Below are 22,534 nucleotides of genomic sequence, written 5' to 3'. Positions count from 1 at the left end.
TGCTAGTCATGTTCCTGTGTGTGTGTGTTGGTATTATGGCGCTATATTCATGTTGCTGTGTGTGTATGTTGTGTTGCTATATATACAATGGAAGTAGAAATAATGTTTATTGAGACCAGTGTCCCCAGTTTCTGCGGAGGAACATCATGTCAGCTTTCAGTCAAGTTGCTCCTCTGCATCTCAGCCTGTAGATTCTTTTACACTAGTCTGGGTTTTAATAAGTCTTTGGTTCCTGTTCCCTTTAAATTGCATATAGGTGGTTCGATCAGCTGAACGCACCATCCGTACCAAGCTCCCTGACCTTCAATCAACCTACACCAAGCCAGGTCCAGGAAGACAGTGAAGGACCTCAGCCACCCCAACAATGGACTGTTCTCTCTGCTGCGATCAGGGAAGCGCTTCCGCTCCCTGAAGTCCAACACAGAGAGAATGAGGACAAGCTTTTTTTATATATGTGTGTAATATATGGTTATGTTTGCAATATTTGCACATTGGTTCATTGTATACTTGCAATATTGAGGTCTATAGCAGTCTCTAAAACATTTCACTGCATAAACCATGTATGTGACAAAATTTTAATTTCATTTAGATTCATAAAGTTTAAAAAAAAAAAAAAAAAAAGTCAAGCCTAATTGGTAATAAACATGGTAAAAACGTGACTGCATGAGGTCTCCTCAGGAGGTGACAAAGGGGCCACATCCTGTCACCACCCTGACCACCCTCTATCTGTAAATTTAACACCTAATCTACAATGAATAAACTGAGTGGAGACTGAACTTCAGAAGGGACTGCAGGTACACCACAGCAGACAGGAGGCACTTTGAACCATCAGGAGAAAAATCCCCTCCACTGGCACCAGGAACATGTTCCAGTTCACAATTATCATCTTTTAATGATACCCATCCTATTATAAACTTAACTCATATTCTATCAGTGATTACATTAGCACCTCTGAAGATGCTCATGTTGTCGTTCAGTTCTTTGATACTACATAGTTGTAATTGTAATGTGCATCTTAATTTTGTGCAAGCAAGATTTGTCTCATTTAATTAGCAATATTATTCCAGCTTCTGTTCAACCAGACCTGTTATTCACATGGAGTCTGTCATAAACACACTTTAATAAACCAGAAATATGAACATTTATTAGAACTTACATGAAAAGAACTAGAACCGTCAGCCTTGTAGAGAGAGAAGCTCCCAATTCTTCTAATTGACAATATATTATAGTGACCATTCAGCCTGGCATCAGCCCAATAGAACAAGTGGGGAAAAATTCTATCTGCTACAATGATTTCTAGAAGGCATTCAAGGCAAAGATGATTTATTCAAGAAAATCCACGCTGAGCATTTGATACATAAAGGATGTCATTGGTCACCTTTGCTCCTCTTTAATAAAATCCTGTGTCCTGAGCTGCCCAGTTTGGAGTCTGGAAGGAAAGGGGAAAAAAATGAATCTAGATCAGGGTTGTGGCTTCCTAGGACACGCCCAGGGCGGGGAGCCGGGCCAATCCGATAAAAAGGTGTCAGAAGATAAAGACTAACACAAGTTTTGTAAACTATATAAATGAAGAAATTCAGGTTTACCTCATTGCGGGTGCTGTGGCTGATCTTCTTCTCAATGTTCATGGTCAGCATCTGACTACGGAAGGACAAGCTCTTGGTCTTCTCAATCACCTGCTGGTATGGTGACACAGCATTGTTGCCCATGACCACGTGGCCCTGAGTAATGATAGAGGGGACAAGTGGGACACTTCTTATAACTCAGTGAAACAGGATCTAGACCTTCAAATAGTGAAGAAATGCAGATTAAAAAAAAAAAAAAAACTAAATTGTTACTGTTACTAAACTAATTGCATCATTCTGATCTCTTCACTGAGAACCTTTTGTTCCATTTAGTATACACTTATTTTCACCAAATAAACAGTAAAAATCTCCTTACACCCAATGCAGAAAAGCATGAGGCCCAAATGAACATGAGATTTTGAAGAACGTGTGAAGCATCAGGTGAGCTGCTTCCACTGAGTGGGGGTTTATGTTTCAGTGGTTCTTAGTGTGTAAACAACGTTGTCTGATTATTGTCTGATTCCTGTGATTATTGTGGAAAGTAAAATGTTATTCACCTAGAAGACGAAGCATTTACGCACTGCCAAACTATACAAATTTCAGCAGAAATGCGCAAAAACATGTCACATCTGGCCACCACCAGCTGAAACGCACTTTCAACGGCAAACAACTCACCAGTTTTGAGTCGATTTTCGCGTCCAGCCGGGCATTTCGAATCAGATTCACAATCCACCGCTCTGCCTCCTCTGGGGACATGTTGAGCTTATCAGCCAGCATGCTGAAAACACACAGAGTAAACATATAGCTTATTCCGAGAACATAAACTCAGACACAACGTCTCAGCTGGCAGCTCCAATCCTCATTTAAATTACTCTGACAAACTGGCCCACCAAGAACTCGTCCCACCAATGGGCTGAACGACCCACCTGATGCTGATGCACTGATGGATCCGGCAGAAGGTTTCGAAGATGAAGAGACGCGCGTTCTCGATGAAGTCCTCCAGACAGGCAACCAAGAAGAAGTCATTAACCAGCACCTTCAATATACAGAAACACAGAAAATTACAACGCTTCTCTGCATACAGAAGGCATGAAGAATAAATATTCATTATTTCTGAATTCAATACATTGATTACCTGTTTAATCTAGAGCTACAGAGGAAGAAAAAATATAATAGAGTAGAGAACCAGATTGTAACAAATTAGTCTTGACTTTACATCTACATCAAATGAGTTGACCAGAAAAAAAAATGTAGGGGAAAAAAAAAAAAAAAAAAAAAAAAGTGGTATTGTATTAATTGTACAAAATATTAAAAAAATAAAACAAAGTCTGTCTGTTCACCAAACTGCTCACTTTGAGCCCACAGCCCAACCCTGACATGAAGCTTGTGGAGGGAGGGGTCTTAAAAGGATGCTCACAACGCCTGTTCCTTACCGACTCGCACTCCCGCAGCTTCTTCTGAGCGCTGTCAAAGTCGAAATTCACATACAGGCACTCCACAAACTCGGTGATGGGGTCCTTATACGTGTACGACTCCTGATGCGGGAAACAGAGACAAGAACAGAGAATGAGGGCAGCGAGCACAGAAAACATAAGACATTAGGAAGATGCTCAGGAATGTGGTGTCTTAATCCCAGTTCTGGCTGTACATGTTTACCCCTTATCCACTTGTGAGTTTCTGTAGTGTAGCGGTAATCACATTCACTTTACAAGCGATAGGTCCTCGGTTCGAAACCAGGCAGAAACATGCTTTTAAGTTTGGTGTAGAGGTTATCACGTTCGGCCTAGCAGTTAAGGAAGCGGCCCGGTTCGAATTGTCGGTTCAAATCCTGATCCGCCAAGGTCCCACTGAGGTGCCACTGAGCAAAGCACAGTCCCCACACACTGCTGCCCGGGAGCCTGTCATGGCTGCCCACTGCTCACTCAGGGTTAAATGCAGAGGACAAATTTCACTGTGTGCACCGTGTGCTGTGTATCACAAGTGAATTTAAAAGTGCACTAGAAGAGATGAGGGAAGAACTTCCAACCAACTTATCAAGCTTTAAAAAAAAAAAAAAAACTAAGAAAGACAACAGGGATAAAAATAAATAAATTCATTAATTAATTAAAAGTGGCAGTGGTGGACATCCAAAAGATTTGTAATGGATTCGGTGTGGGGATTTCGGTTTAGTGGCCGTGACGTAGTATCACGCTGCTCGCGCAGAGCTCCTGTCTAGTATAAACATGGACTGGTTCTCGGCATGTTCCCAGTTCAGCGCTGGCCGAACTGCACCTGTAAACGAGGTAATTAACTGTACTGTGACAAGGACCCCACATATTCTTTAACTCACTGAACACAGTAAAAGGAAATTTAATGCTATAATCATTTTTGTGACCTAAATCGGAAAAAGAATTGTGCAAAAGGTGCGCCATCCGAGAAGGAAGTGCGGCCTGCTGGCGCCAGGACTGCAGAACATCGCTCTCCTCACCTGCTGGATTACTTTGACCAAATCCTTCAGCACCTGCCGGCGCTTGCGCACATCCTTGTTGGTGATGACGGCAGTGGTGAGGTAGCGCAGAATGTGGGGACACATGGTCTGAATGGCATTCAGGTACCTGGCAGAAATGAACCATGTATTATTTGGGACTGTCATTATAACAGAGCTTATTGTCATCATATGCAATATAAACGCAATATCTGGGTTTAAATGTTGGGTTCTGCATTGCATCATGTCTGTGTAAGAACTCACTGTGGCTGGTACAGAAAGAGTTCTATGATGTTGTCTCTGCCTTTGGGGTGATTAAAGAAGACAAACAGGGACCAGTGGATCAGCCAAGTCCTCTGTTGCAGTGACTGGAGAGGAGAGCTGACCGACTGGAGAAACAGAAATATGACACTGCTTTTAATTAAAGTCTTTGTCCAACATTCAAGATGCAAAATGATGAGACGAGTCCCAATAAACCCTTATCATTCATTGATTCAGTCTGCTGCTGGGCGACAAGATAACTTGGTTCTCACGTTGTTGTCGATGGTCTCGCGCAGACGAGTTAGGTCCTCCATGGCCGCCTCCCAGTTCTGCATCAGGATCTCGGAGGCCAGTTTCCCCCAGAGGGAGCTTAGAGCGTTCCTGTCTGTGGATGGGACCTAATCACACAATGATGAACAATTTAATGAAAGTGGTCAAATGCTGTAAATGTTAAATGTAACCGCAGGAAAACAAGGAAGCACATCGATTTCTCCAGCGTTACATGCATAGACTATTCTATACTTCAGAATTATAATATTATAAAAAAATCCTAATAAAGAAAATAATAGAAGCAAACGCTCTTACCAGCACACGGAAGAAGTACAAATACTCTGCTGCACCAGAGTAGTTTCCACACTCGTACTGGAACTTGGCGTATCGGTAGAGCGTGTCCAAGTACTCCTGGCGAAACTGTGGGCGATTGGAAAAGATCACTCTGCATTACTCTACAAACGCCACAACTCAGAAGATGTGTGGGAACAAGCCACGACTTACACTGTGCTTCTCAGCCAAGTAGTCAAACAGCATCCTTCCATCCCTGACCAATAAAAAAAAAAAAAAGAAAGAAAGAAAAACGGAATATAAATCAGCAGGCGACAACAGTTTTACCAGCGTGCAAGCGCCCCCGGGTTCCGAATCTGACCTGGTCGATTGCATCTGCCTGGTGGTCTCTGGATCCTCAAACATTTTAACAATGGGTTCCGTTTCTGACTGGAGCTGCTTCAGCTGGGCTACCACAGTGGTCCTCTTCTCCCTCAATGCTGCAAAAATCACCATCATCATCATCATCATCTACATGGAATCCAACATACAAAAGCACACTCACAGTGCGGTATCTCCTTGTCAGGATACAAGTTTTTATACACGTCCATGGCAAAATCCACCATGTTGGTGTCGCTGAGCAGGTCCAGCTTGCCCTGAAGAAGCTCCTTTTCATTGTAAATCTGCAACAAAGCATTTGAAAACAATAAAAGCTCCACGCGACATCAATCACATCCAAAATATTTTCAATAATGTATGTAATATATTTCACTGATCGAAATAAAGCTGTATCCCCGCATTTACAGCATCCTGATAACGTGTTATCACGCAGAAACCGGCGAGTCACATGGCTTCCACCATGTAAAACATCCGCGTAAAAAATCAACACATTTACTGTATAAAACACTCCAAACGGGAATCGAAACGCTACCTCTTTCACGGAAAGAAATTCCAACAAGGGAAAGACCAAATGCCGGTCCAAAAAATGCGCGATTCTGGTGGTCAGATCGTACTCCGCCATTTTGGTGAAAAAGAGCTCGAGCTTCTTCTTCCAGCGTTCAGTACAAAAAATATTGGAGTGGCGGGAACAGCGCCACCCAGCGGCCTGGAGGCACCGAGCGGTAACTACAACAGTACGGCAGGTAAAACAAGTTAAGATTTACAGCATTTTGCAGTATTCGTTGAGCTGAGGTCTCTGCAGTCCCACCAGTCTTACATGAACACATCACGCAGGACCTGTCATGGTCCTGTCACATCAACACTGTGGTGAAAAACGCCTGGCAGAGTCTCTACCACCTTTAGACTGCCCTCCAAGGTGCTTAGGAAGCGCTTCTGCTCCCTGAAGTCCAACACAGAGAGAATGAGGAGGAGCTTCTTCCCGCAGGCTATACGAGCTCTCAACAATCACAACACTTCATAGGACAGAACTCTAATACACAGGACAGAACTTTAATACACTCCAATGCACTTTCATTCACTTCCGGACTCAATCCCCCAGGAATTTTGCACAAATTTTCACTTTACACATTTGCACACATTCACCATACCTGTTACACATATTTTATGTTTAAAAACATATAATTGTAATATTTGGTTATGTTTGAAATATTTGCATATTGGTTCACTTGAATATTTCTATAGCTGTCGCAAAAGCATTTCACTGCATATTATATCGTGTATGACTGTGTATGTGACAAATAAAATTTGAATTTAAACCAAAACACCAGTTTGCCAATAACATGCTTCATGATATGATCTCAATGTGAAAGTATATTGTACTTTATCTTCATGAAAACAACTGTACTGAAAAACTATTCAAGTATTCCAAGTTCAGTATTCTTATAAAAAGGTTGATTGCATTTTACACCAAATAAAAAAAAAGACAACTGCAATGAACATGACAATAGTGCCCAAATACATTGAAAATCAATTGTTCAGCCTTACTTATGAAAGCTGGTTTGGAGTTTACAACCATTAGCACATCCCCAAGCAGCAAAAATATTAGACATTGTCTATATTTCAAATTTTTACTTTACTTGACAGTACAATGAGCAGTGAAATATATCCTGAACTGTTTTGACTGTGCTTCGTTAAATTAATAGTTCTGAAAAAAAAATTGAATAGAAGGGTAAAATAAAATAGAAAAAAAGAAGAAGGCTAGTTAAAAGTAGTAAAAACGTTAGCAAGATATAACGCAAAGGTGTCAATTTTGAGGCCAAACTACAAATCCCATAATGCAGTGCTCCAATTTTCTTGCCGAACATGATCTTTACACCACAGCTGAATCTGTAACGGACCACTTTCAGGGTTGTGAATCAGCTCGAAATTCTTTGTTCGTGCTTCAAAGTCACCAAAGAACCGTGCGAAGAGCGGGCAGTCGAGACAGGAGCTGTTATACCAACTTCTGTGATACTAGAAGGCGGCTGGATGTAATCGTGGTTGATGGGCTTGGTTGGTCTCAGGGGCGGAAGAATTTGTTGGCGACATCAGGGTCAGATCAGAAAACATCTTACAACAAACATGAGGTTAGTCGACGAATGAGTTTTCATCTGCTGCCTCTCGTCTATGATTTAGATTGTATCGTGTATTGTTGTTGTTTTATACCAGCATCAACCGGAATGAAATTCCTTGTATGTGTTCACTCACATCCTTGGCCAATAAACGTGATTCTGATTTGATTTAGCCTTTCGTGTTGAATTGCTTTATTGGATGATTTGTATTTGTGTAATATGTAATTTGTGCAATTGCATGTTATTTTAACATAGCGAAACAGGTGTATAGTCTAAATGGCCTCATTAACCATATGTAAAAGAAAAGGTGCAGGTTGTCTGACTCCTGTACAATAACACTACTTATAAGCAATTAAGCAATAACGAATTAGGCAAGAGTAAATAGTCAAACAAATGTTCCAAATACATAAAACCAATATTAACTATTTCCAATGACCATAACAAACATAAGTCTGTTACCGACTTGAAAGTGAAGTGAAAATTTGTCCTCTGTTTAGCCAGTGAAGAAGTGTGCATCTTTGAGTGGCAGCAATGTGTAAGGATTGCACTTTGCTGATTGGTAACTCGGTGTCCTCAGTGTAACTATTAAACTCAATTGATATTGATATTGACAAATAAAATCATTGTGGTAATCATAAATTCTAAATAAAAAAAAATAAACCATTCAAATCAACATATTTTTTCAAAATCAAGCAAAAAGCTCATTTGTTGACAAGTTGACAAGAACTGCAAATATATAAAAGGTATCATATAACACGTACTTGTTTTCCCTGCGTTCTGGCGCTTTTTGTTAATGCCTCAGTAGGATATGCAGGCCACGCCCCCGGGAGAGACGTAATAAAAGCATTTCTGCACCAGTGTTCTGGTTTCCCAGATTGTCCGAGCGAGGAAAGAAACATCCTGTGTTCAATGTCGTGTTTTTCGAAAAGTCTGAGGTCAGCCAGTGAGTGTGGACATCATAACAGGTAGAACTATCAACATTGTTCTATTGCAAATCAAATGAATTTAAAATTTTAAATCATTATTATTTGTGTGTAACACACAAATTTGGGTAACACACTCGGCTATAAACCAGAAGCCACACAGTCCCAGGTTCAAAACACACTTAAGTGGGTTAACATTGTGTCACTGAGCAAGACATTTTTTTGCACATCACTAGCATGAACATGGTTCTTACAGCCCATGGAGGAGGCACTGACTGACTGCCAATTGGATACCAGTGCAAGTTTGTTTATTACTGTTGCTTATACATTTTATTAAAAATATAATTGTTAAAGATTTTTTGGTTTTTGTTTTTGATTCTCAAGAATGTCAAGAAGATTTTATGAATTTTTACTTAAGGAATCTGTATTTAAAGAAACATTATTATTTAAAAAGTATGGTTAAATAAAAGCGTGCTAAGCACGCATATGGTTGTCCTTCTTCTAATTTATTCACTCAGTCTACGACTCTAACGTCCACTCGGGGGTATTACCTGCAACACGGAAGAACACAATTCTGGGAACAGTGAAATAAGCATTTCAACAAAAACAAAAGCAAACGGGTTTCCCTAACTATATAGAATGTTGATTCCATGCTGTTAGGAGGAATCTGGCCCAGAATAGGTAAAAGGCAACAAGAGTTCTTTTCAGCGGACAAACCACGCCCACATGTGACTTCTCGGCCAATCAAAGCGATGCATTTACACTAAACACATAGTATATATAAGCAAACGCCATTTTTTTTTAAGTAATGAAATGGACTGTATTTTCTTGGTATATGGTATATTTGTCATTCTGATAAAGATCATCATGTTAATGTGCCAATGTTATGCATGCTTCAGCATCTTTAGGAAGCAGAGCGTCTTGTTGGAAACAAATTGCAAAATGGAAAAGCTTCTAATACAGCAAGCCAAAGAGTATAAGGATAATCGGCGGTGTCTGAACATAATTATGATGATGGATGAAGTCATTCCTGAAATAACGATTCTAGTTCAAAAGAGGAAAGAAGTAATGTAAGCCAATGAAAAGATGGAGAAGAGCTATAGACTTCTCAGAAACATGGGAATGACACATAGGCGGAATGATGAAAAAAGTCAGCAGGTGCAGTAGTAGAACGCACGAACATGCAGGATGACCAGAAGGGCCTCACTGAGCTGAAATGAACACAAAATGAAATAAATCAGAAAAAAAATGAAAATCTAAACTAAAAGTGCAAGTGTTTTAAGGTCTTGAACTTAATTGTCATTGCGGCCTGATCTGTTTGCTGCTGCCTGTTGCTGAAAGGCAGCGGGGAAAGGGACACTTAGTCATTTTTCATCCAGAGTTAATACTGGATTCTATTAGAGCCTGTATGTGTTTGTACTTCATGTGTGTCGAGTAGGAATATTTTGTAAGTCATCTGATTAGCTGTGTGCATAGGTTGTAAGTAACGAATTATATTTACTCACGTTACTGAGAAGTTTTTAAAATAGGGAATTTTACTTTTACTCAATTACATTTTTAGTAATTTTTACTTTGCTACAAATTGGGAAAAAAACGTTACTGAAAAAAATGAAATGCTGAAGAAAAACACCTCACCATGAAACAAGCGCTGGGTCCTAATCCCTGTCAATTATCAGCCAATTAAAAAAAGAAAGGCCTACACAACAGCCAATCAGAAAATAGCGGTGTTGTACACAACAACCAATTAAACTGTATCCTGGAATTCTTTGTCTAACAGCAATCAAATTGTCGTTTGTGTCAAACAAATTGTGAATTTGTTACAACATTAAAACAAACAAAAAATATGACTTTGCTACAAGTATTGAAAAACTGCTGGTGATTATCTGTATTACAATCTCAGTTTTTCAATACTGTGTTTACGTATCCTAAACTTTTACAGCCTGCAGGATGAATGCATATGGTAGTAGAATATTGCCTTTACAGTGCATCTGGAAAATGTTTTCCCACATTTTGTTATGTTACAGCCTCATCCCAAAATTGATTAAATCCCTTCTACAACTAACACCCCATAATGACAACATGAAAAAAAAAAGTTTACTTAAGGTTTTGACAAATTTATTAAAAATAAAAAAAACAGAGAAATGACGTAACACTCCAATCAGCAAGCTATTGAATATAAAAGTAGTATACACAAATCAGTTTACCAAAGTTAATATACTAAACATTTATAGTGCATTATGTTTAATATTTAGAATGCTGAGTATGTCTATGAACCACTGAGAGAATTACACAGATGCCGTAGTGAATACGTGAGCTTTCCACTGTGGTGGTAAATTCCGCAGTTTTCCAATAAAGTGAGTAGTAGCCGCAGTTCCTGTCACTTTTATTTCTGTTTGTGTGTGTTTTGCGAGAAGTTCCATTGATACATGTATGATATTGTTTTACTGTTTTATTGGTAGACGCGCTGTGTGAGCAGCAGGTTAAGGGAGAAGGGACGAAAACGAGCGCCGTGTCTACTACTGATGACTACAGTCCATTCCACTCGTTGTGGTTGTTCTCAACGTCCGCCGCTGGGTGGCGACAGAGACAGAGAGACATGCATCATTTACACAGATCGTAATTTTGGTAAAACTTAAAGGTACAACAAATCCGAAACAGAACACCCAGCATTTTAAATAGTAAACATAATGCACTAGAAATGTTTAGTATATTAACTTTGGTAAAATGAAACTGATAAAATGCAGTTTGCTGATTATGTCATGACGCTATTATGCTACGTTTGTTCTTATTGGTCAAGAAACTAAGCTTCTTTAAAGCACCTTGCTATTCATAGAGGTACCTATTTAAGAAAATGCTTTTTTTCCAAAAAAGAAGTGATTGCAACTAGTTATCATTCCTGCCTTTTTTCGAGATATGTCCCTTAAAAAGCTTATCCTGAAGTCCAGCTCCACCAACTATGAGGTGGAGCACTTCCTTGGCAGAGGTGTGTATGGCAAAGTGATGAAGTGCAAGAACCATGACACTGGTGAGACAGTGGCCATCAAAGTTGTTAAAAGCAAGCCACACTACACCACACAAGAAGGAATTGAGGTTTGTATTTATATTAATGCTACTTTCTGACTCTGTAAATGGCACTTTGACCAGTCTGGATGCTGAAATTGTTAGATTAAATACTATTTTGATCTTTTTTTTTTTGGCAGGCTGAGATTCTCAGCGAACTCCGTTCAGCTGATGCAGACAAATACAACATTGTGCGGTTCTATGAGAGTTTCATGCACGACAACCGTTTGTGCCTCGTCTTTGAGATGTTGCCTATGACCCTGGGGGACTTTCAGCAGAAGAAACCTCTCCCTCTTGGCCACATTAGGTCAATTATAAAGCAACTGGCCATGGCTCTGGTGAAGCTCAAGAGCCTGGGCTTGATTCATGCAGACCTAAAACCTCATAACATCATGATGGTTGAACCAGTGAAGCCGCCATACCACATCAAGGTTATCGACTTTGGTCTGGCCTGCCATACCTCAAATCCAACTTCAATACTTCAGTCCATGTGGTACCGGTAAGTTACACACCCATTAGTCTCACAAAAATAGTTTACACCAAGCCATGGTCTTAACCTTTGTATTGTTTCAGATCCCCTGAAGTCATTTTGGATCTGCCCGTCGATGAGGCAATAGACATGTGGTCTCTTGGCTGCATTATGGCTGAACTCTTCACTGGCTGGCCGCTCTATCCTTCACAGACTGAATATGATCAGGTAAGAGCCCCACCACATAGACATCACCACAGATCTTCTGACTGATTTTGTGATGTTTCAGATTCGATACATTGTGGAGACCCAGGGACTCCCCCATGAGGCCATGCTGAACGCTGGTGCCAAAACCATATTCTATTTTACCAAAGGGTCTGGTCCCATGTGGCGTCTGAAGGTACGGCTTATAAGTCTGTTGTAAAACTCACATTTAAGTTAGTAGATAGACTGTTGCTCTTCAGACATGTGGAATAATATTTGGGTCTCTTTGGTTTCTCCAGAAAAAACATAAATGCACTTCTGGGACTGGGGTTCAGTCCAAAGTCTTTCGTCAAGGCGGCATTCGCAGCCTTCATTCATTGTTCAATGTTAACATGCCCAAACCAGACACTGCTGACTTTTTGTTAGAAATGATGGATCGGGTAATGTTCATAAATCTGCTGAAGAAGATGCTCACCCTGGATCCAAAGAAGAGGATCAGCCCTCAACAAGTTCTTCAGCACTCGTTTATCACAATGAACCACATCATGCACTATCCACTGTACAACGGGTTTGTTTCTTAAGAATATGCTGTTATTGAATGTGTGTTAATGAATGTGTCTGCTGTTATCACTGTTTATTAATGTGTACTATTGTGGCTCTGTACAGAATCAGTAACAATCAGCAGGCTGTCAAACAGGACTTCAGTCACATCAAGAGTTCTGATCACGTTGTTCAACTTTGCCCTTCTACTCGGCACCACATGAGTGACAAAATTGTCCAGATCAGTGTGGAAAACGGCTCCACCCAGCGCATCACTGCTGTTGACCAGACACATGCAGTGGGACATGAGATCCAGACTCAGAACACGAATCCATCTAAACATAGAACCGAGCAGAATGAGCACAAAAAACCCAGAGGCACCAAAAGATCAGCTAGGTAAATTTGTCAGACGTGAGCAACACAACACCTTAACATGAATGCCACACCTAAACACAGAAGGTGGAACAGCATCATGACACACTGATGAGACCAACGTTGCAAAAAAAAAAAGGGGGGTTGTATTAAAACAGCTAATGTAGATTTTAACTGTATCTGTTAATCAACAGCTCAATGGACACCTAGAATGTAGAGCTCCCTGAATTAAACTGCATTTGCTGCCATGAAGTGAAAGAGGTGCCATCTCTGAATACGGACCCTTTTAAGAGTCCAGTCGACTGCTGAGATAAAGCCCAGAGGCACAAAGAGATCAGCCAGGTAAGACTGAGACACGCATATCTTATATCGTAACACTTTACCAGTAATTAAAGTAATTCAGGTCTAATCATAGTTTTTACAGTAACCATTTTTTCAGCTAATAAATGCATCTTTTCATCAACAGGTGCATGGAAAACCAGACAACAGGTGACACTGACTCAAGCCTCTTCTGCCCCAAAAGGAGGCAGCCATATATTATGAGTCTGGAGGATTCATGTAAATAATTTCAACACAAGAAAGGTGGTGGACATGGATTAATTTGATTTAATTCTATAAAATATTGTATTTGTTGCTGGATGCTTGCATTATTGAGGCCTGTCATTGATGTATTAATACTGTCTGGGTACAACTGGGTACAGTTGTGTGGAACAGGAAGATTGGATTTAAAAGGGCATTTTGATGGACCCTCAGATATATTGCCAGTGGTTACCTGTGGTTTAAGTGGACACACACACACACACACACACACATCAAAGCAACAGGTATTCCAACTCTCAGACACACATTGGGCCTCCTGTCCAGACATCCTTAAATATTGTTTATTTCACACTTTTGATGTCTGATTGGGGACAAGATAACAATAAACAACCCCCCACACCCAAAAGCATTACAGCTCTTGAGACATTGAACATTTTACTCTGAGATAGCACAATGAAGAGACGGTATACTGCTTTAGAGGTTCTTCACCTCATAGCCAGGCCTGTGGAGGAGGAGGGTGATCAAGATGAAGAAGAAGTGTCAGAGGAAGAAAATGATGAAGACTTTATTCCAACTGATGAGGAGGAATCAAGTGATGAAGAAGAGCCTGGTGAAATTGAGAATTTCACAAAAACATATGCCATCGGTCAAGTAATCTTCCACTGTTCTTCCAAGTGACCGATGGCATATGTTTTGTGCAGAAAGGAGCCCCCAAGGGCCAACAAGGTATGCGGATTCTCGTGCTGATAGCATAAAGTCAGTTATTTATGCCAGGAAATTGAAAAGATTTTGCTGGAAATTACCAACAAGGAATGGCATTGTGTTTATGGTGACGACTGGAAGAAGAAGATACCTGGGTCTTTTGATTCTTGCAGGTGTCTACCGGTCCAGTAAAGAGGCTACATGCAGCCTTTGGCATTCAGAGTATGGGAGGGCAATTTTTCATGCCACTATGCCACTGAAGACATTCCACATCATCTCAAGAATCATCCGTTTCGATGATCGTGACAAACTGGCTGCCATCCGACAGGTGTGGGATAAGTGGGTACATCCACCGCAGCTTAAGTGAAGTGAAAGTGAAGTGATTGTCACATGTGATACACAACAGCAGCACAGCACATGGTGCACACAGTGAAATGTGTCCTCTGCATTTAACCAATCACCCTGAGTGAGCAGTGGGCACCTTGGCAGATCGGGATTCGAACCGGCAACCTTCTGATTACGGGGCCGCTTCCTTAACCGCTAGGTCACCACTGCTCACAGAAACATCTTACCAATGTGTCGTCCCAACCACTGACTTAGTTCCTTCTCCCACTGGACTTGGGGACATTAGCGGTGAGTCCGAAGTCGGCTGCAACAAGAGGAGAGGAACAGTTACGATGAAGCAGATCACACTCATAAGTCTGAGCAGGTGGTGTTCTGGAGAGTTCCTCACTCACGTCGCCCTCGTTGGTCAGCAGAATATTTCCAGCTTTGATGTCCCTGTGGATGATGCTGGACCTGTGGAGATACTGCAGAGCCTGCAACCAGACACATGTTAGATCCTTAGAAAACGAGTGGTGTGTTTATGCGTGTTGAGAACAGCAGTCGATTACCTGGAGGGTCTCTCTGCACACAAAAGCAATCTGCTGCTCTGACAGAGGTCCAGCCTCTGTTAAAAACACACCATCTACATACAGCTTAACACAGACGTGATGTGACCCAGTTTTGTACCTTCATAAATATCCTGCACCGAACCTCCTGTACAGAACTCCATTGCCAGGTTCTAGAGAAGAGAGGAAAAGTAAAACGTTTAGTCACCATTCTCTGGGACAGCAGCTCTCAGGTCACTGCCAATGGTCTTTCTTACCTCAGGATGCTTGTGTGAACCGCCACAATGTTCTTGTGGTCACACTCTTTCAAAACGTCCACTTCCTGCTGAATGAAGGCGACGTCGTCCTCACACTCGATCCTCCTGGCCCGGAAATTGAAAGAAATTGAAACATAATCAAAGTCAAAGTCACATTAAACATTAAAATTAGTGGTGGGCCGTTATAGGCATTAACGTGCTGCGTTAACGTGAGACTCTTATCGGGCGATAAAAAAAATATTGCCGTTAGTTTGCGTACCGTCCCAACCGGTCCACGGATGACGCCATATCACATCTCCTCCATTCTGCACTCACCCACCTGGACACTCAGAAGGGAAATTATGTTAAAATGCTCTTCATTGACTACAGTTCAGCATTTAACACAATAATCCCCTCCACACTCACCACCAAGCTGGAGCACCTGGGACTCAGCTCATCTCTCTGTCAGTGGATCTCCAACTTCCTAACCGGGAGACCACAGGCAGTAAGGATGGGTGGACATGTCTCAGCCTCCATCACTCTCAGCACTGGAGCCCCCCAGGGTTGTGTTTTGAGCCCCCTGCTGTACTCCCTGTACACCCATGACTGTACAGCCACTACTAGCTCCACCACCATCATCAAGTTTGCTGACGACACTGTCGTGGTGGGCCTGATCTCTGACAACGATGAGACGGCCTACCTGGAGGAGGTTGGAAATTTGGCGAACTGGTGCCAGAGGAACAATCTCCACCTGAACGTCAGCAAGACAAAGGAGCTAATAGTGGACTTCAGTACAGAGCAGGAGAGGACCTACCAGACCCCTGTCATCAACAGGAGCCCAGTGGAGAGAGTGGACAGCTTCCGTTACCTCGGTGTTAACATCACGCAGGACCTGTCATGGTCCTGTCACATCAACACCGTGGTGAAAAAGGCCCGGCAGCGTCTCTACCACCTCAGACACCTGAGAGACTTCAGACTGCCCTCCAAGGTGCTCAGGAACTTCTACTCCTGCACCATAGAGAGCATCCTGACGGGAAATATCTCAACCTGGTTCGGGAACAGCACCATGAAGGACAGGCGAGCCCTACAGAGGGTGGTTCGATCAGCCGAACGAATCATCCGTACCAAGCTCCCTGACCTTCAATCTATCTACAGCAAACGGTGCTGCACCAGGGCCAGGAAGATAGTGAAGGACCTCACCCACCCCAACAATGGACTCTTCTCTCTGCTGCGATCAGGGAAGCGCTTTCGCTCCCTGAAGTCCAACACAGAGAGAATGAGGAGGAGCTTCTTCCCGCAGGCTGTCCAAGCTCTCAACAACAGTACATAGAACTCATGCACTTTCACCTCCAATCACTCCGGACTCTTTTGCACAAAACCACTTTGCACAAAATCACTTTGCACAAAATGACTCTGCGCTTTTTAGGTCCTTACTGCTCTTTCTTTTATGGCTCTTTCTCTCTTTCTTTAAACATTGTAAAAACTGTAACTCATTTGCACACCTTCACCCTACCAGTTACACATATTTTATGTTAAAGACGTAAAAGTGTAATACTTGGTTATGTTTGCATATTGGTTCATTGTTTACTTGCAACATTTGCAATACTGTGGTCTGTAGCAGTTGCAGAAAGCATTTCACTGCACATCATACCGTGCATGACTGTGTATGTGACAAATAAAATTTGAATTTGAATTTGTTAATCTATTCACAAAGTTGGGTTGGGAGCTGGGTCTATACTATGCAAGCTATTGTGCCGGAGTTAAAATGGTTAGATTTATAAGTATATTTCTTCTTTCTTGTGTCTTATATGTTCTTATTTCCTAAAGACTTTTATTTTGTTTTTGAGACCCGGTTCAGGTCTCTTGGACACATGGCGTGAGTTGTGAGAGGTGCGTGGGGTTTGTGTGCAAAAAGTTCATTCTTTCATTTTAATTTATGTACATATTAGGAATATTTTGCATGTGTGTTATTTTGTGAATATTTTTTATGTTCTTTTAATACTGTATATTGTAGAGAGAGGTGCAGAAAGACGCGAAGTGTGACGCGATGTTCTGACGCAACCTTGCTTTTTGTACAGAATACACTTTGCACAGAAAATCTCTTGGGTGGTTACACAACCGCTACACTATGATGACTTTCACCTTGATATTTTAGCACGGATGTATACCTAGCTGAATTGCACTGTAGGGGGCGAGAACGAGTCTTCGAACTGTGAAATTACCACATCAAATGTGACGTGGTTACATGGATGCTATTTAACTGAATAAACAGTTGGTAAACACAAGTACATCTTATTGAAGATAATTTATTTTCATCACCAATGATCATAGTAGAACAGCTTTCTCAAGCAGTTTGTGATGCATTTTGGAAACAGGAGATGAGCCCCTGGTCTAATGCGCCACTTGGCTTGAGAAACCCATTCTCAAAGACTTACTTTTAGTCATTGTTTGGGTAGCACACATATTCTGAATGCCTTCGGCAGAATTCAAATGAGCCATTTTAATCTAGATGAATGTAGATTAATGTAGATTAATCTAGAATCTAGATTAGAATCTTAATTCCAAGATTACAGTGAGATTAATCTAGATTAAGAAAATTAATCTATGCCCACCTCTAATTAAAATACAAACAGTAACATTAAATACAACAATAACATTAAATACAGCATAATTTATAAAAATTTAAAAACACAATATACAACTAAGGGCACATGGTGGAGAGTGCAAACCACGTAAACAATGTGAACAATGTAGTGCATCAGAGCTTGTAAAGTGTAAAAAGTGTCAGAGCAGTCTTGTAACTGACTGAGTAGTGTGAGGTAGAAAAGTTTGTGGGGCAGAAGAGGGGAGTGAGGGGAATGGGGGCAGAGCCGGGAGAGAGTTAAGCTTCCTGACAGCCTGATGGGTGAAGCTGTCCTGAAGAAAGTTTGCATTGGGTGGGTGGGATTGGCTGTGTAAGATTGGGTGTCGCAGGACCATGCTCATTTTTATTTTCTCTGTAACCTTGTTACCTCTTTACATTCAATATTCACATGTAACTACAATAATCATTTACCGGTGTTAATAAATTAGAAACTGTTCATTTTTAACCTCTCGGTAGAATGTGTACATGATGGGGGCTGGTGCTCTCGCTCTTCTTAGTTTGCGGAGGAAGTAGAGACGCTGCTGTGTTTTCTTGGCCAGTGCAGTGGTGTTATTTGTCCAGGAGAGATCCTCAGTGATGTGCACACCCAGGAACTTGGTGCTGCTCACTCTCTCCACAGATGCACCGTTGATGGTCAGAGGAGCATGCTGAGTATTTCCTCTCCTGAAGTCAAGTACAAGAAATCATCTTCTGACCTTAAAACCAGTCAGCAACAAGGAAACACAATTTAGCAGATTATGCAGATCAAGGTTCTGCTCTTATTTACCTTGAAATCATCTCAAAATGAGCCACTTCCAACGTGCTTAAAGAAAGCGGAATCCTTCAAAATCAGCTGGAAGAGGCGTCACAGGAAACACGTCCATATTCTGTGAAATATGTCTAATTGCAGATAATAATAATTTAATTTGAATAAAATGAAATTAATACACTTCATACTTCTCTGTTACTCCTGACTTCCTCACCAAGATATGACAGTATTTTAATCCTGGGACATTTATTTTTGCTGCTCAAATGCTCCACTAGTCAATGACTTTTTAAATCTTACAAATCCACGAACAGCCACAGAAATTGCTTCTAGTCTTAGAGGTGAGTTACAGAAAAGCTAAATGTCTACAGTAGGGCTGCAACTAACGATTATTTTAATAATCGATTAATATGTTGATTATTTTTTATTAATCGTAGAATCGGATAAAAAAAACAAAAAAAAAAACAAGAAAAGCATTCATTTCCAACCCTTTATTCAAAAACAGAACCAAAATCTTTAGAAAGTGCACAAACATGTTGCTCCTTGAGCTGTTATAATAATAATAATAAAATAAAAAAAATTACTAACACAAAAAACACACACATGTATGCTTTACATCTGCCAAATATAGACACCTGAGCTGCCAGAACGATAAATAATTTATAAAAAAATAAAGAACAATACAAATCAGAAAATTTAACAGGATTTGTTTGAATGTCAGAACTTGTTCTCTACACTACACTGCAGATGCACACACTCACAAACTCTCACACTGACACACACACGGCAAATAATGCTTTTCTAACTTAGTAGTTTTGTCCTGATTTCAGTCCAAATCTCTAAAAAATCTTAAATCAAGATACATTTACTAGACAGATGAAATAGCATAAGAAATGATGTCTTGTTTTCTGATAAAACATCTCAAAATTAACTGATTGTTTAAAACAAGCAAAATTATCTGCCAATGGGGTAAGAAAACTAATCTTAATGAGATATAATCTCAAACAGAAGTTATAAGCATCACTTAATTTTCTCATGCCATTTTTCTTGTCTAGTAATCTTGATTTAAGATTTTTTAGATATTACTAAATAAGAAAAGCTTTTTTTGCAGTGTAGCTATACATGACAACAGACTGAAAAATGAATGGTCCAAAAAAGGCTAGTGAATAAAAACATGTCTTTAGTCTTTTAATGCAAAGTAACTATTGCACCCCTGCTTTACTACTGTTATTAACGAGCTAACGCTAACTTGTCATGCTTGTCAAGCTGGATGACAGGTAAACATTTACATTTACAGCATTTATCAGACGCCCTTATCCAGAGAGACTTACAATCAGTAGTTACAGGGACAGTCCCCCTGGAGCAACTTAGGGTTAAGCGTCTTGCTCAGGGACACAATAGGCGAGTCGTCCACGCGGAGACGCAGAGAACAGTCCGAACGGCTGTTTCATCCCTCCTCCACACCTGTAGGTGGCGCTGTACATCCCCTTCTAGTTCTCCTCCGCGGCGAGTTAAACACCAGCACCAGGGACATTACGTTCCTCACTTCAAAACGGAACAAAAGTAGGATTCTGTAGCGACTTACCCTGCTGCTGAACTCCCTTCTTCCTCCTCAAACACTCCAACATGTTTGCGATCATTGCCGTGGGACTCCCGTGCCGTGCCATATCGCTTTTGCATATTTTCGCGCAGATTACTCTGCCTCCGCCATGTATCTGTCCTCTACCTCCGCTTGTTTTTGTTTTGCTCCGCGCTGTCTATGAGGCGCCAAACTCTGCTAGCATCTGTGCGCGAGAGAGACCGAGTGTGTTCACTCCGCTCCGCGCTCAAATAAAGTTTTTTTTTAAATAATCAAACGTCTCCGCGTCACAACGAATCGATTAGGAAATTTGTTGCCAACTCTTTTAGTAATCGATTTTTTTTTCCGATTCAATCGATTCGTTGTTGCAGCCCTAGTCTACAGTAAATACTGCCTGCAGTTTGAACGTGACTGTTTTGTGTTTCACTGCTACACGACGTCACATCGCACTTGATAATTCAGTCACTGAATTATCTGCACCTTGCGATATCGCCACAAGGCGGCGCTACTGTTTTCTGTGTGAGTGGAGAATACAGCTCGCAGTAACAGCGTCTCGAAACGCGCCTGCTGGAGCCTGAAAACTAAATAAATTGTCAGTGTGGAACCGCTACAGGTTTCTGTTTTTTTTTTTAGCTGCACACACGCTACTCCGGCGCTACTCCAGCTCTCCACTGACCCAGCACAAATAGCAGACGCTAAACAATTCACTCTTTCATATTTTACTTCATCACCTTGATTAGAACTGCAGCGTTTTCACTTTTTTCTGAGTAAATTTGTTTCTGTATGGAAAACTAAAGCCCTCATGCCGGATAATTTCTCTTTTTGAGCCGCTCCTCGCCTGATTATATTCCGCCGGCGTCTCCAGAAGGGAGGAGCATCGTCGCTGTAGATGAAGATCTTCTTGAAGTGATGAAGGTTTGTCAGGATTGTCGGCGCTCAAATGCTCAGTGTTTAGCGCAGAAGTTCACACGAACGTCTCACCAGCAAGAGTTGAGCGAGTGACCGTTCAATTCTGTTTACGTTTGAATTACATGAATTTGCAGCCAATCACAGCAAAGCTTTCTGAACGATTCATTTCTGGGAATCATTGAGGTTTTCCTATTCAATCATTATTTTAATCATTGTAATTGTTGTAAAATATTAATATATTAAAAACCCTCATTGCAACCATCTCTGTAACATACTGCTGAAATGAAGGCAATGCTCACTTGGGGCTTTGAGCGCTGTTCTATCGGTAGTCGGTAGACAACGTACATTGTAAAAAGCGCTATATACGGTTGGGAACCAGCTCGAAGTTATTTTTTCGTGCTTCAATGTCACCAGAGCGTCATGCGTGAGGAGCTCAGTTTGTCAGTAAAAGTTCGCACTGTTTGTTTGTGTAATCAGTTCTTCGGAGTGCGCATGCGCGAAATGACGTAATTTCCTCTTTCAATCGCGTCGCCACTACTCTAGGGCTGCTACAAAATTTCACCAGTTTCAAGCAGGGAGAGAATCGGAAAGAAGCCCTCACAAATTTTAATTGTTTCTGAATTTAAAATTTCCTTCGGTTCAAATCAGAATGTGCAATTTTTTAGGAAATGTTAGGGACAAAATGGGCCTATTTGCTTTTTGTCGAGTAAGAAAGTGACAAATGATACATGTTGTCTCTGCGTTCACTTCATTTCTATTCTTTAAAAAGATCTGTGTGACCTATTCAGTTTTACATTCCATATTCCAGTGCAGAGATTTTTTTCTTTTGGCTGATTTATGCTTTTGTAGTTTAAATCTTAAGATATAATAAAGATATATTCAGTGGAATGAGTGGAATTGAGTTCACAAGCAACATTTGTCTGCCTGCCACCGACCCGAAGGCGCGCCATGGCAAGGTGCCGCTGCTCGTCCGATAAGTGACGTCGTGTAAGAAGCTGTACAATCTTAGCGGCCAGCAGTTCCCAGAGAAGAAGAAGCCAGCAAACTGCGGCATAAAATTGAAATAAATTCCATGTTAACTGCGTTATCTGCATGAGATACACAACGCTTGTCACTATACGAGTACAATGAGTTTGGAAACAAGACTAGAAGATATATGAAAGCAAAGCAATACGTTTCTGTGTACAGGACCTTGTTTCCTTCAGTCGCTAGAATGTCGTTCCCAGACAAGAGCTTGATGTCTGTAGGTGATGTACATGAAGCTTTTATTGGTTCTGAATGAAAACAATGGCACAAGCTTGGCAAACATATCCTTGCCCAGTTTGGCCCATTCTTCTTCTCAGAACCTCTCAAGCTGCACCAGGTTGGATGGGAAGTGTCA

The 22,534-nt window shown here is 41.1% G+C and overlaps 3 protein-coding genes and 1 non-coding gene across 4 annotated transcripts; 2 read left to right on the top strand and 2 right to left on the bottom strand.

Annotated features, from left to right (window-relative positions):
* Positions 1-1,306: 1,306 nt before the first annotated feature.
* On the bottom strand, positions 1,307-5,915 carry LOC114770223 (eukaryotic translation initiation factor 3 subunit E-B). The gene is made up of 13 exons (XM_028963962.1): positions 5,762-5,915; positions 5,396-5,513; positions 5,213-5,330; positions 5,065-5,107; positions 4,876-4,980; positions 4,563-4,688; positions 4,294-4,418; positions 4,033-4,159; positions 2,999-3,100; positions 2,492-2,601; positions 2,241-2,343; positions 1,587-1,721; positions 1,307-1,429 (listed from the first exon to the last, which is right to left on the bottom strand). The coding sequence occupies exons 1-13, from the start codon at positions 5,849-5,851 to the stop codon at positions 1,391-1,393; spliced, it is 1,341 nt and encodes a 446-aa protein (XP_028819795.1). The 5' UTR covers positions 5,852-5,915; the 3' UTR covers positions 1,307-1,390.
* trnav-uac (transfer RNA valine (anticodon UAC)) lies at positions 3,239-3,311 on the top strand. Its single transcript has one exon. It is a non-coding gene; the product is annotated as a tRNA-Val (tRNA).
* A 1,167-nt stretch (positions 5,916-7,082) lies between the features above and the next one.
* On the top strand, positions 7,083-13,499 carry LOC114770224 (homeodomain-interacting protein kinase 1-like). The gene is made up of 10 exons (XM_028963963.1): positions 7,083-7,355; positions 10,723-10,901; positions 11,175-11,353; positions 11,464-11,822; positions 11,897-12,020; positions 12,082-12,192; positions 12,296-12,564; positions 12,663-12,932; positions 13,103-13,250; positions 13,375-13,499. Exons 3-9 carry the CDS (start codon positions 11,177-11,179, stop codon positions 13,116-13,118), a joined length of 1,326 nt encoding a protein of 441 aa, XP_028819796.1. The 5' UTR covers positions 7,083-7,355; positions 10,723-10,901; positions 11,175-11,176; the 3' UTR covers positions 13,119-13,250; positions 13,375-13,499.
* A 694-nt stretch (positions 13,500-14,193) lies between these two features.
* Positions 14,194-15,611, bottom strand: LOC114770238 (mitogen-activated protein kinase kinase kinase kinase 2-like). Its single transcript, XM_028963987.1, has 6 exons — positions 15,557-15,611; positions 15,298-15,402; positions 15,162-15,213; positions 14,888-14,968; positions 14,723-14,799; positions 14,194-14,508 (listed from the first exon to the last, which is right to left on the bottom strand). The coding sequence occupies exons 1-6, from the start codon at positions 15,583-15,585 to the stop codon at positions 14,391-14,393; spliced, it is 462 nt and encodes a 153-aa protein (XP_028819820.1). The 5' UTR covers positions 15,586-15,611; the 3' UTR covers positions 14,194-14,390.
* Between the last annotated feature and the right edge of the window lie 6,923 nt (positions 15,612-22,534).

The sequence above is a fragment of the Denticeps clupeoides genome, chromosome 20 (genome assembly GCF_900700375.1).
Source record: "Denticeps clupeoides chromosome 20, fDenClu1.1, whole genome shotgun sequence".
Taxonomy (NCBI): domain Eukaryota; kingdom Metazoa; phylum Chordata; class Actinopteri; order Clupeiformes; family Denticipitidae; genus Denticeps; species Denticeps clupeoides.
The sequence above is the reverse complement of the archived record's forward strand: the minus strand, read 5'-3'. Positions and strand labels throughout refer to the sequence as shown.